The 13,457-nt window shown below is 39.6% G+C and overlaps 1 protein-coding gene across 1 annotated transcript; it reads right to left on the reverse strand.

Annotated features, from left to right (window-relative positions):
* Positions 1–173: 173 nt before the first annotated feature.
* Positions 174–7,388, reverse strand: LOC136696675 (protein-L-isoaspartate O-methyltransferase domain-containing protein 2). The gene is made up of 6 exons (XM_066671280.1): positions 7,232–7,388; positions 4,826–5,184; positions 4,377–4,479; positions 2,894–3,065; positions 2,418–2,538; positions 174–2,155 (listed from the first exon to the last, which is right to left on the reverse strand). Exons 2-6 carry the CDS (start codon positions 5,130–5,132, stop codon positions 1,656–1,658), a joined length of 1,203 nt encoding a protein of 400 aa, XP_066527377.1. The 5' UTR covers positions 5,133–5,184; positions 7,232–7,388; the 3' UTR covers positions 174–1,655.
* Between the last annotated feature and the right edge of the window lie 6,069 nt (positions 7,389–13,457).

The following is a 13,457-nucleotide window of genomic DNA, read 5'->3' on the forward strand; positions in this document are numbered from 1 at the left end:
CATTAAAACAATACAGTAACCTCCATGGGACTGGACAGATCTGTTATTTTTGTTTAGAAATCAGGTTCTTGCAATTTGACAGTCCCTTAAACATGTGCTCAAGCAACATCATGAGAAGCCAGCTGGGCAGCTTTTATCACACTGCTGGTCTCATTCTGCATTTTTAGCTGGTTATGTCACTTCTGGGAATGGTAGCTGCAAAAATGAAGTAGTCAAACTTATGCAAGTAACCAAGCAAATTTCTGGATTAAAACAACTGTAACAACTCACTCCAAGCGCGATAATGTCCCTAAAACACTGGGTACGTTCACATAACTCGGCAGTAATGGATTCATTATGGAAGTGCATGTGCAAACTCAGAAATTTATTGAAAGATCTATACATTACCTAAAAGCATACAATCATTTCAAACTATTGTTTAGTTGCTGTTACCTTAGACACAGTTAAAGGGGCCACCAAGCGTTGGTCTCATATCAAAGTAAAATAAGAAAAAAAAAAAAAGTTTTACAGAAATTCTTAATGTAGAGTTGAGTCTGTATTCACCCCACCCCTCTTTTTGATGCTTTTGAGCTGAGTGTTGTTGCAGTAACACTTTACATTTAGTTTTTTTTGGTCGGAAAATTGAGACTTTATCTTTTGGTCTTTTTTCTATTTACTGTTCTGTTTAAAAAAAAAAAAAGTTTACTCTTGTGACATTCCTGAGTAGGGAAATGTATTTAACAGTAATCGTTCGCATTTTTTGCATTTTCTACTAAATGTAACTCAAGACTTCATGACATAATGAAAATGCATACAATTTTGTTTTGGACACACCCCCCCCCACACCCAAAGAAACCCAAAAAACAAAACAAAACAAAAAAAAAAAACACATTCCTGAAATACAAATGGTGACACTTATGATCGTGCATCAGGATCATAAAGCTTTTATAGAGGTTCAGTGAAATCTTAGGGCACTACGCATCTTGTTTATCAGAGATGTGATGTGCACGTTTTGAATGTCAATATGAGCGTGTCAAACATAGTTTTACCTACAAAACGTAATCAGATTTACAGTGTTGGAACGCATTACCACAAACTTGAATACTGACAAAATGCAGGTGCGCATTAGCACTACACATGCAAACAGCATCTTGTATCTGTAGTGAGGAGAGAACACAGTAGGCAAGGAAAAGAAAAGTCCAACAGTGGAGGGCCACCAAAAGTGGGGTCATTGGTAAAGCTATAGAAAACATTTATACTGTCTTTAGTCCTTCGCATCAACTTGCCAATGTCCCAAAGCGATGCTACTCCCAGCCTCCGAGTCACACCACACCAACTTGCTCCAATCTCGCTGAACTCTTCAGCAAGCATCAGGTACATCACTTGATATATGTTCACTGCAGCTGGAGAGTGGGGAACACTGCTAAAATGACAAGAATAGCTCTCAGAAGAGGCTCAGAAATGAGCTTGAATCTAAGATAAGAGGACAGCCCACACCAGTTCTTTCATCTGGGAACTCCAGAATCTAGCCTTGTTTTTTGAAAGACGAGTGACGGTACCATAACTGAAGGTTGGATCCACCTGGGTTTGCTCTGGTTAGAGAGGGAGTGGGAGTGGAGGATACCAAAGGCTTTTGAATTTCATGTCACTTCAGACCAGGTTTGTCTCGTGGTACCTCATTTGTCGCGATAATACAGAAGGTACATCTTGAGAGGCTCAGGTAAAGGCAGTCCCAGGATCCTCTCCCTCAGAAGGTTGACGGGCGGCTCAGGCCTCACACAGCCGCCCTTGCTCTTCTCCTCTTCGTCTCCGGTGGTGCTCTCCTCTTCCTCCTCCTCCTCCTCCGGAAGGTCTTCCCCTGCCCGCCGGCAGCCCCTATCCTCTTCCTCCTCAGCTTCCTCCTCTTCCTCCTCCACTCCTCCCGGAAAGTGGCACTCGTCCATGGCGGGCGTGGGGATCATGGAGTCGTGGAGCACCACGGAGTTGACACACTGCCGGTAGAAGCGGCGGCAGAAGCGGCGGCGTTCAAAGCGTGGGCCGTAGCGGTGCATGGCTCGAGCACCAGGGAACGAGACCCTCCTCTTAGTACGGCCCTCTGCAACCACCATAGGCTGCCGCAGGGCGTGCCGGATACAGATGCGTGCCAGATCCTGCAGCGTCCGCACCTCAAAGATGGCTAAGGGAGGAGACAACAGGAGGTGACAGAAAAAGGTGAGTTGATATGACAGTAGTATTTAATGGTACTTTATAATAATAATAATAATAATAATAATTGATCAAAACACTGTGTAAAGTTTTACAAAATACAAAAATGTGCGAAGCCTGGTGACGGAGGAGGGACTGATTCTGTCCATCTGAAGTACTTGTATTTTCCCCCATAAATGTTCTAAATCAGTAACCAGCTGATGCAGACGGACAGTGTGTTGCAGTGTACGCACGCAGGGGCACACTCTTTCCTCTTCCATTGCTTTGTTTGGGCTGCACCAGTGGAGCAAAGGTCACAGCGATGATTTTCTTGGTCTCCCAAGTATTCTGACCTGTGCGGGTGATCTTAGTCAGCTGCAAAACAGAAACACTCGGGGAGTAAGAGGTCAGCACACAGTCTAGAACAGTTTAACTCAATTCCTGTGCAAAATGAAGATGCTTTCAATGCTCTTTACAAAACACAACAATGTAAATAAAGCAGGAAGGATTCTAAAATATTGAAAGATTAATTTAATACGACCTTAACATAATAGTTATTTTATGATTTACATGCTATGCAAAAAAAAAAAAAGCTGTCTGTATAAACAGGATAAAGTGTGGTTTTGATGTACGTCATGTGATATGTATTTCTTTTATCAGAGTTTATTACAAAGAACTATGTTCAATGATCTAATTAAAATGATAAAATGTAAAATAAAATTGTACCAACCTTCTCCTCTAAAGGGAGCACTAAGATTCCGCCAACCTTCAACAGGTTCTTCATGTAGTTCTCGTATTCCTTTTGAACTCCAGCTCCACAGTAGACTCTGTCGTATTGTCGGCTATCTGGAGGGATTTCCAGGCAGTTCCCCACCACGAAGGAGGGCTCACAAAACTCAAACCTGCAAACAGCACACAAATGAACACACACAGTCAGTGTATGGCCGTCCAAATGATCATCCAGCATCACTGCTCTCGCTAATGATTATGTGGCTAAGTGCAGGGAATCACAGGCCTACTCCCACACAAGAAATCTTAATATTTGTACTGAAAATGGTAGAACTACACCATTAGACTGGAGGAGGCCGACAAGTACCTCAGTAAATCCCTGACTTTCCACTAAACAGAGAATAACCTCCTCCTACTCATCAAGGGCCGACATTACACACAGATATTTGCCCAAATATTATATTAAAACCCATCCATTGCTGGCAGTTTATTCGCCAAAAAATAAAAATCAACTCTTCCTGCTCAGACCAAGACAGACTTTTCTGAGGCACAGTAATCCCTCGCTACTTCGCGGGTTTTTTCAAAGGGGCTTATGGCCGCTATATCGCGGATATTGAGGGAAAATCTAAGAAAACTGTGAAAGATGAATAACCAAAATACATATTATTATTATGTACATGTATTAGACTAGGCCTGTAGGTGACAAAATATATCATTTAAAAGTGTTTCTTACGTACAGTACATGTATTGTTCATGTCCACATCCGAGTGAAATTTACTGACGCTAAATCACAGCCAAGGAAGGAATGACTCTATTAAAGAAACTGGTAGGATATCACTTGTAGTTCCAGCTGAAAAACATTATAGAATGACTGTTTAATGCAAAGGGTGGGTCTTAGAACGCATCCCCCGCGAAAAACGAGGGATTACTGTAATATACAATCCTCAGCACAGTACTGACAACTATCTGCATCTGAATTAAGTCAGTTACAGTTCCACTATAATAATACAGTGGAATAATGTATAATGTAATAGTGTAGTATAATAATGTTAGGTTTTTTTGTAATAATTTGTTCTTTCAGTACGGTTGTAGCTAGGTCCCTATGCAGTTGTCTTACAGCTCAAACTGTTAGCCACTCCTTAAACACACTATAAGCTGAAATAAAGTTGTTGGAGGCTTACAATAGAAACAGGCAGGAAGCCTAGGCCAATGGAACTCAAATTCCAAACCCAGTAGCAAGAGAAAGCCTTGACAGTAGAAGGTTTGAGTGAGTCACTAACTCATATACAACTCATATAATGCCTCAACTGATTTAATGAGTACTAATCTCTACAACGCTAGGTCAAGAAGGTACTTTGTAAGCAGAAATAAAAGAGATATACTAAGAAAAATAACTCTGTGCTCTACATAATGTAAATACAAATACACTGTGCTGGGGGGGCTGCCAAGCAAATGTTGAATATATCCTTTTGGACGTAGCTCACTTGTCAAAGCTGTCGCTGGTTTTGATGAAGTAGTCGAGTTTCTTGTAGGCATATTCCACCACATCTGCATGCAACTCTACACCATGATTCACTCCAAATGGACCTGTATACGCCATGAAAAACAGAGACGGATCATTGCTCCTGCAGTCTACAGTTTGTTAAACTGGCAACAGAATATTCCACAAAGTTTCAGTTTCAATAAAATTTCCAGAATTAAAAGTATATGTACAGGTCAAAAATATCCAATAAATAATCAAAAATAACGTATGAGATTATTTAAAGCGTTGACCTGGGTGATGTTAATTTTTACAGATTTACTATACATTTGTCTTTGCTGCAAAACTAAAAAAAAAAATAATCTGAGCAACTACATTTGGATTAAAGGGAGAATTGTGTCAGTTGATTTTTCATTAGCCTGCTTCTTTGCAAGTGGCAATGAGCTGACGTACCCAGAATGAGGCCCACCATGGTGCTGAGATATCCCGTGCCACTGCCTAGGTTAAGGAGGGACAGTCCAGGTTGCAGCTCCAGGGCCTCCATTACCTCAGAGTAGATGCAGGGAGCAGAAAGGTGGAGATTGCCATGCCTCCAGGCCAAGTCTTTGTAGGCGCTGTCCCGATACTCCTCCAGATAATAATCAGCTCGGTCAATGGCTCGAAAGGCTCTTTCCACCAGGTCTGAGCGGATGTAGTGAGCCTCCTTCAGGTTGTCAATCAGCTCATCGTTGTCCTCTCCAGCGCTGACTGCACCACCCATGGTTAAAGACAGAGAGGGTCTAGGGTATGACCTGCGTGAGCCCTTTCCCTGTCTGAAGGCAAAAACACACACGTTCAGTTTCATATTATTTTGGGTAGACAACAGCTGGTAAATATGTAACATTTAATCACAAAATACAATCAGATAAATGAAGCTTGGTTTGGTTTATATTTGTAAAATTATAGAAGCAAAGAGATGCTCCACATCTATGACACTGTGCCCTTATTGCTGTATCTTTTAAACTGGCATTTGTAAATGAGCTGTGGATTGGAAGTCTGGTACTGGACCTTGTCATTTTTTAGCTTTTAATTACACAAACACAATTAGAAGCAGAAATTCTTGAAATAAGGAGCAGCCTCTTAACAGTGTGTGTGTGTGTGTGTGTGTGTGTTGTGGGGGTGGGGGAGTAAATTCTATTTTTGAATGTCAAACAATACCAAGTGAAAAGTAACACAGTATTTTATATCAAGGTTGGAACTTTTGCCAGAGGGCCACATTTAGACCAGAGGATGTTACTTGTCTATCAGTTTAGGTCTGAAAAATCAGGCTTTAGGACAACAAAAGCACTTCTAAGACCAAGTCAGGTTAATACAAAGAACACCAAGCAGTGGCAACACAGTAAATCACTTCAGATCTTCACAGCTATGTGCTATTGGTCAGTTCTTTGATCTTATAAACTGAGGATGGCACTTCAAACCCGGAGCTCTGCTTCTGTTGTAAATTCATCAGAATAAAATGTGCTTTGTAAAACACGTTGTGAAGAAAAACATCGTAAAACTGCATGCATTGACATGTAAACTCACTGAGGCAACTAAAAATTGCCAAATCAATATTAACAATCACGTAAAATATGGAAAAATAGTTCTCTCTCAGTTTAAAGTGAGGGTCATAAACATACAGGGAAACAGCAACATTAAGAAATATAATATTACAATATGTGTTCTCCCCGTGTCCGCGTGGGTTTCCTCCGGGTGCTCCGGTTTCCTCCCACAGTCCAAAAACACACGTTGCAGGTGGATTGGCGACTCTAAAGTGTCTGTAGGTGTGAGTGTGTGAGTGAATGTGTGTCTGTGTTGCCCTGTGAAGTACTGGCGCCCCCTCCAGGGTGTATTCCCGCCTTGCGCCCGATGATTCCAGGTAGGCTCTGGACCCACCGCGACCCTAAACTGGATAAGCAGTTACAGATAATGGATGGATGGATGGATATTACAATATTAGAACCACATCACCATTTAACTCGGTCAAACACCTCCAAATAGCACAAAGCAGGTTCCATTCTCACGAACTGATGTTATATTACTTTGTCTCCATTAAATCTGTCATGTTCTGCACTATTTTTATCTTGTCCTATATTTTTAATAACCTCACTTCTCCCATAAGATTAATGCTTTTTTCTTTTAAAATATTTCTGTGCAAACTTATGTTTTTGCGTGTCCTCTCTCTTAATGTTTTGGTATTATGTGTTTGTGTGCTCTGCTTATGTTTTCTCCCTCAGTGCTTTTGTGTCTTCCGTTAGTGTTCTCCCTTTATGTTGTTGTTTTTCCCCAATGGAATAAACACAATACGATGCGTGACTTTGTCTCCTGGACGGAAAAGGTGTTCATTTTCATCAAACCTGAGTAAAATTGTACGTAAAGGGAACGTTACGTCAGTGTAAACAGCACAAAACAAAGTGCTGCTATGGCACTGAAACATTGATGAAAACATGACAGAGTCGCCGTTTGCACTAAACGCATGTCACATTTTACAAAATGAACGCAATAAAACACCACACAATATCGAGAGCGTGTATTAAACCGAGATAAATGTAATGTACAGAGAGTAAAATAAACAGTTCTCTCAATTCATGTGTTCAACGGAGCTAGCGCTAAATCAACAAAACGGCGACTAGACTCGAAGCCACAGGCGTTAACGTGGGCTCCCTGGAGGAATTTTCCGTTCCACCTTAAGTGGTGCACAAATTGTATTTTGAAACCGGGGCAATACACCGTATCTGCTGTGCCATTTAAGGTGGAATAGACATTTCGGGTTTGAAGAAGCAGGCGAATAGAAAGAGCCAACTTCAGCCTCAACCAGTCAGCGGTGTTTCTTTCTCTTACCGTGTGGAGAGCAGCTGTTTCGTCCAAAACAGCGGCGTGTCTGTCCGTCGACGGAGCGGCCGAGTGCAGTCCGAAATGCGCTAGGACATTTAGCCGCAGAACAACAAACGCTCAACTTAGCTGCGGAAAAACAACAAAAACAAAAATGACGCGATGTAAACACAAAACAGCTGACGCGCTGACGTCACGCGCAACGGTATCGTCAGACGAAGAGGGGGCGGGACTTAGAGTACACATAAATATTACCTTCCAGGTATTAACGTCACACACGGAGACGTGGGTTTTATCTTTTATATCATATTTAATGTCATATATTAGATACTCTCTTTATTATTGAGAACAACTGCATAATAATTCCAAAACTAGACACCCCCTCTATATAATAACAATAATTTATTTGAATGTGCTTCCATTGTTGACAAAGGTGGTCAACTGCCCACAAACACCTGGAGCTTATGTGACCAAGCTCAGTACCTAGTATTGGTCAAAGTGGACTAAATTCTCTCAATAAATTTGGACGCTGGAGTGATGTTTGTGCTCCAGAAATCAACATCCAACACCAGTAGCTGTGTTAGCAAAACTCTTTTTGAGATAGATATAGAACTGATATAGATTTACTGTGTAACAGTGATCTTTGATTGATAACAAATGGTTGATTTCAAAGTGCAATACTAAACTGATTTCCATGACTTTGGTTTGTCTTTCATGTACTGAACTGTTGATGTAGGTTATTTTGCCTAACACCAGCAGATGTCAGCATGTATTATCATTTTAACTGAGAACGAAAACATTCTCTTTATTCTGAAGCTAAGCCTCTAAGACTGGGGTTACTGAGTTCACGTCAATGCTAATAATATTTTTAATATGCTCAACGTTTTAAGCATGCCCTACTCCAGACTAAACAAAGCAATACGTCATCATCTATTGCTAAATTGTTCCTGTGGATCATAGCTAGTTCAATGTACTGTTATTTAGGATTTGTTTATAAATAAAAGGCAAATATTTGTTGACACTTCTTCTCCTACTATAAAATGCACATATTATGTACACAGCTGTTCGGTGGCACCCACTGTTTATAAAATCATAATAGAAAAGTGCTCAATAATATAATGGGATTCTCTAGGCTTATTGCACATAAGCCAATCGCAAAGATGTCCGATGTCAAGTGTGGACTAGAGGGGTATAAAGCTCCAGTGTATAGGTCTTTTTGCAGTGAAATAATGTTATGAACACTGAGAGAGCACCACCCAATATTTTTGGGATGGCTTTTGTTTCATATATATATATATACTTCATACTGTATCAGAAAATGTTTTACTTGACAGGTACCCAGTTATATATTCAAAAACAAATACAGGCATTTGAGAGAGAGATGTGTACTGAGTGAAAGATAAATTGAGAGATACTGAGAGATAGAGAGAGTAAGCAGAGTTCTGTAGTGATTTGTGATGAATGTAAAGAACAAAAACCCTGTAAAGCAATCTGTAAGATAACTCGAGAAGAAAATTGATGTTTGCTAATGCATTTCTAGCTACTTCACTGCACTGCAACTTTATTTATTTCATTATTTTTCCTACAATCACATTTAAATTCTGGCGAGTGATGCTTTGGCTCATTTCTCATGTGACGCAGTCTCTGCATGGTCTGTGTACAGTGCATGCATGAAAACAATAGCAGATAAATCTTTCCCTTCTTTCCCAGTCTCTTCCGAGTATTCGTTAAGCTCGTAAAGTAAAAAAAGTGGAAAATGAATATTTAAATCTGTATAGGTGTAGCTCTATAAATGTTTGGGCTAAAAACTAATTTTGTATGGTAATACACGTCTATGAGTCATGTCACACTGATATCTGGCATAGTTCTTCTATTAAAGTCAGCACTTCGGCTCCTTTTGTCCTTCACCATTTACTTAGAACGCTTCCATTTATTTATAAAGCAGTAATAGAAAGGGCCTTTATGATGTCACTGGGAGTTTCTACAGACAGATGTGGTAAAGTCAAGTGGTTGAGGACTGTTTAGTGGAGTTGTAGCGAATGAGTGGACCTTGCAATTTGCATAAAGAAGTTTAAGAAACTGAAAAACCAATCAGCACAAATCCCACCACTTCAGGAGTGTTTGATTGTGATTACCAGTGATGTTCCTACAGCTGTACATGTCTATCAGGTTAATCAACAAATTCTAAGCTGCCACACTCCTCCAAACACTTACACATTTTACATTGACAAAATTAGTCATTATTTCCACTTTATTTTTGAGTTCTCCATATACAACACAGAAATGAATAAATGAATGATGCCTCCACAAAAAGTCAAACAAATAAATTAACAAACAAACAAACAAACAAAAAAAAAGACACTTTTTTCCTCATAACACTGAGATGGGTGAGCACAGATACAAGAGTACACAAACACGGTCACAGTCCAAACCCAACGACACATTTTCCAAACGAGGCCATGAAATGTCCCCAGCCACAGCCCGTCCCGCTCTACAAAAACGTTAGCAAAGAAATGACCACCGCTACAAAAGTAACAAAAACCCATACAGTCTAGTATTGTGGAAGTGCTTCTTTTTTTTTTGGAAGTACCAATTTGTTTTTGTCATTTTCTAAAGGAGAATAAGATTGTGGCTACAAAATCACCAGTAAAAATAGCTCATCTCTGTAAAAAGGACTCAGCCAGACGGGCTTTGGCTGTGGGTCAAAGTCACAAACGTGTTTTTTTTTTTGTTTTGTTTTTTTTTGTATTTTTTTTTTGTTTTTTTTTTACCTCAAATATTATTTAGTACATTGACACTGTTCCTTTATTACAAATGTACAGACTCCCAATGCTGTCAGAATAATGCCCTGTGCACAATTGCTTCACTTTTGACAAATTAGATTAGTGGATTAGATACATTTCCCTCAGATGAATAACCAGTGATGCAACCTGAATTAAAGTCACAGTTTCTAAAGTGTACATGTTTAAAATGTTTTCCTTTGTTTGTTGTTTTTTTTTTTTTTGATTCTTTTTTGTTTTGTTTTTTTTGGGAAAAATACTTTTGAATCAGCATGTCTTTTTTCCTGTTACGGAGCAAATGAATGATCTAAATGGCGGTCCATTTGACAGTAAAATTAAGTGGTTTATCATATCCCCCAACCCTTAAAAAATAAACAAAAACAAAATAAAAAAAAAATCTATTGACACCCTGAGTGGCATTTGAACCTATCACCCAAATGTAAACACACCTTTTCCTGCAGCTAAGTGAAGTGAGAAAAGGCACACATGAGAACACCACAGAGCTGTAGGGCTACGGCACCTACAGAACGAGGGCCATTTTGGTTCTATCAGCTTAACAGGAAACACAGTATCATTCTGACAAAATCATGCCTTCTTACTCAGTGCGTGCTTTCAACCCACATGTCTTCTCTCAGGTCATTGGGGCCTATCAGCTCATGTAATGCTAATGTACTTATAAAATATACGTCTGCCCAAATATCAGTTAAGTTCACATTACAAAGCTGAAGTGAAACACATCAGTTTTTTTTTTGCCTTAAATCAGATTGAATCTAATTCTATCCTAGGTGTGTGAACACATGATCTTTGGTTTTGTTCCAATTAATGAGACAGTATTTGGTGATACACTTTAATAAAATGCCTTAATGAAGATTTTTTCCATACCTTTTTGAGGTAGCCCAAAATGACTCTGAATATAATCATATTACATTTATAAAGTGATTAGAGTTTTCTTCTTTTTTTAGTCAAAATCACCTATACTCTGTTCATACTTCTGTGTAGAATGAGAATATTCAGATCCCAACCTTTGTTATATATTGTACTTGTTTACATTACAGTCATTATCATAGTCCAGTGTCGGTTAATGAGAACAAAGTCATGGACGTGGCTAGTAGCAGAGGTGTGTTCACACATGGATCACCATTGAGGCATACAGTCAAACAATCTGAGGTGAGTAATAAGGCTTGTAATGTGAATTTAACCCAAGCAAGTGGCTGATTTCTTATGTGGCTTCATCTATCCATTAACCCCCAAAACTCACACCATGCAATTCATTTCAATGAGCTAAACAAGATTTGGTTTGAATGGGGAAAGTATATTAAAGTCATCATGCTACACTTTCAGACAGAGCACAGCTCTGGAGAACAGGCTGTTAAAACTTTAAACATTTATAGCTACTTATTATCACTGACTCTCTTTATGTAGCATGCAACAAAGCATAAGAACGCGTGCATGCTTTATGGTACTTATGTCAGTAACAATAAGCAGATGTCAATGTTTCCCATGAACTAACAAAAGCAATGGTCTCCCTGCATTGTCGCTCTACAAAGGTGCAGTCTTAGGACTACACGTATAAAATAGTTCACAGTCAGAGTCCTGACCCGTGGTTCAGTACACATTTTGAGATTCCCGTGCTCAAACATCCTAATTCAGCTTTATATGAAGCTGAGTACTGAACGCTGCAATAGCTGAGCATTTAATATTGTGTTCGTTTACAGAAAACAAAAAAGGTGTAATGCTGGGACCACTTCAGTTGCTTCTGTATTTCCAACCCTCAAAGTAATACTCCAGCATTTTTCATCCTGATTTCAATCTGCCGCCTCTGCAGCATATCCATTTCTATGGAAATAACTCTGATAGACAAACATAAATCTTGTTCAGTGCTGAAGACTTGGCAGATTATTTTATTGTTTTATGCAAGGTTTGTATAGATTTATGGTCGTTTACAGCCAAACAAACTCATGGATTTTTATCATATCATATCTCTGTTTACACACTGCTTGCCCAAACCGTACGAAATGATCTTACGTTAATCTGTCACAGAAGAGGAGTGACAATGCCAAATTATGGGGTGGCCAAAAAAGAGCAGAACAATGTTTTTGTTTTAGTTACATTACCAGCCATTCTCTTAAAATCAGCAGGAATAATCATCCCTTGCCTGCTTTCAACAGACACGGCAGATGGAAATCAGGCTGAGAATATTTCTTTTACAGACGAGCTAGTCCTACACCAGGAAGATCAGAAGAGTAACCCTACCCCCTGTGTTCTCCTCTAACGTTCACTTAAAGCGGAGCAGTTGAGCGCACTTTCATATTCAAATGCAACTCCACATCTTTCCTGGGGAAAGGTTACGGAGAAAGAGAGGATGAGGCCAAGGAAGGTTCTGACATTATACGAAATGGACAGAAATTTATGCAACCGACCTCTCCTGCATTCGCGCCTGTGTGAGAGCAAGAGGCGGCGGTCAGCATATCAATGGCAATCTTAGAGCAAAGCTCAAATCTCTGGCTTTTGTGACTTTATTTTCGGTCTCGCATTCAGGGTTTGGTTCATCGCTCAGCCTTTAGACCAGTTTAGACATGGTGGCCTCGCTCTTAATTTCAACACCGCCGTAACACTGACTCGAAGGGAACTCTAGGTTTCACAGACATAATACAGATTTACACTGAACAGCAAACAACATGTTAAAGACGAGCATATTGTCCCATTCCTTTTGGTGTAATCAACAGACATCCATTAGCTAGTATTATTATTATTATTTTTTTTTTTTTTTTTTGTTGTTGTCGTTGCTGTTATTTAATTTCTAAAGCTTTTGGTTGAAAGGTCAGCAGTTTGCTTTCAACTACACTACATGGCCAAAAATTAGTGGATACCTGCTCATCCAACTTTTCTTCCAAGCGTATTAATAAGGAATTACAGCAGTAACAGCCTTCAATTTTCTGGGAAGGCTTTTGACAAAATGTTGGGATAAGCTTGTAAAGATTTGATAGCATTCAGCCTTGAGGACATTAGATAGATAACGTACTAATGTTGGATCATTAGAAACATGACTCAAACTCATCCCATCCAACAGCATCCAAAAGGGCATTATGCCCCTCTAGCTCATGCTTGACATTGGGCATGGTGACCTTACGCTCATGTGCTGCTCGGTCAGTGCTTTCTAAGCAGATTACACAAGCCGCGTGTGTGTTCAAATCCGAACATCTTTGTTCACAGTGGGTGTCGAGCTCACTAATCATAAAGGGGTATTTACAAACTTTTGGCCATTTAGTGTATCTCCAAAGTGCACACTATTTCTGTTCAGGTTGACTGCTTTTGATACACCTAATGAACGATACCATTTCTACAGCACAGCCTTCTAGGAGACAAAAATCGACAATCTCGAGGCACGTTCATCTCACGACTCGCTAATATGACTCACATTGCTTTTCTGTGTCATGGTTGCAATCAGATACAAA

Source organism: Hoplias malabaricus, chromosome 5 (assembly GCF_029633855.1).
Source record: "Hoplias malabaricus isolate fHopMal1 chromosome 5, fHopMal1.hap1, whole genome shotgun sequence".
Taxonomy (NCBI): domain Eukaryota; kingdom Metazoa; phylum Chordata; class Actinopteri; order Characiformes; family Erythrinidae; genus Hoplias; species Hoplias malabaricus.

What these genes read in the sequence shown, in the direction of transcription:
- LOC136696675 (XM_066671280.1), bottom strand. Translation starts at nt 5,132, where the DNA reads ATGGGTGGTGCAGTCAGCGCTGGAGAGGACAACGATGAGCTGATTGAC. An exon ending in CATGGTGGGCCTCATTCTGG is followed by an intron (nt 4,480 to 4,825) that starts GTACGTCAGCTC and finishes TGGCGTATACAG; the next exon opens with GTCCATTTGGAGTGAATCAT. An exon ending in TGCTCCCTTTAGAGGAGAAG is followed by an intron (nt 2,539 to 2,893) that starts GTTGGTACAATT and finishes TCTGTTTTGCAG; the next exon opens with CTGACTAAGATCACCCGCAC.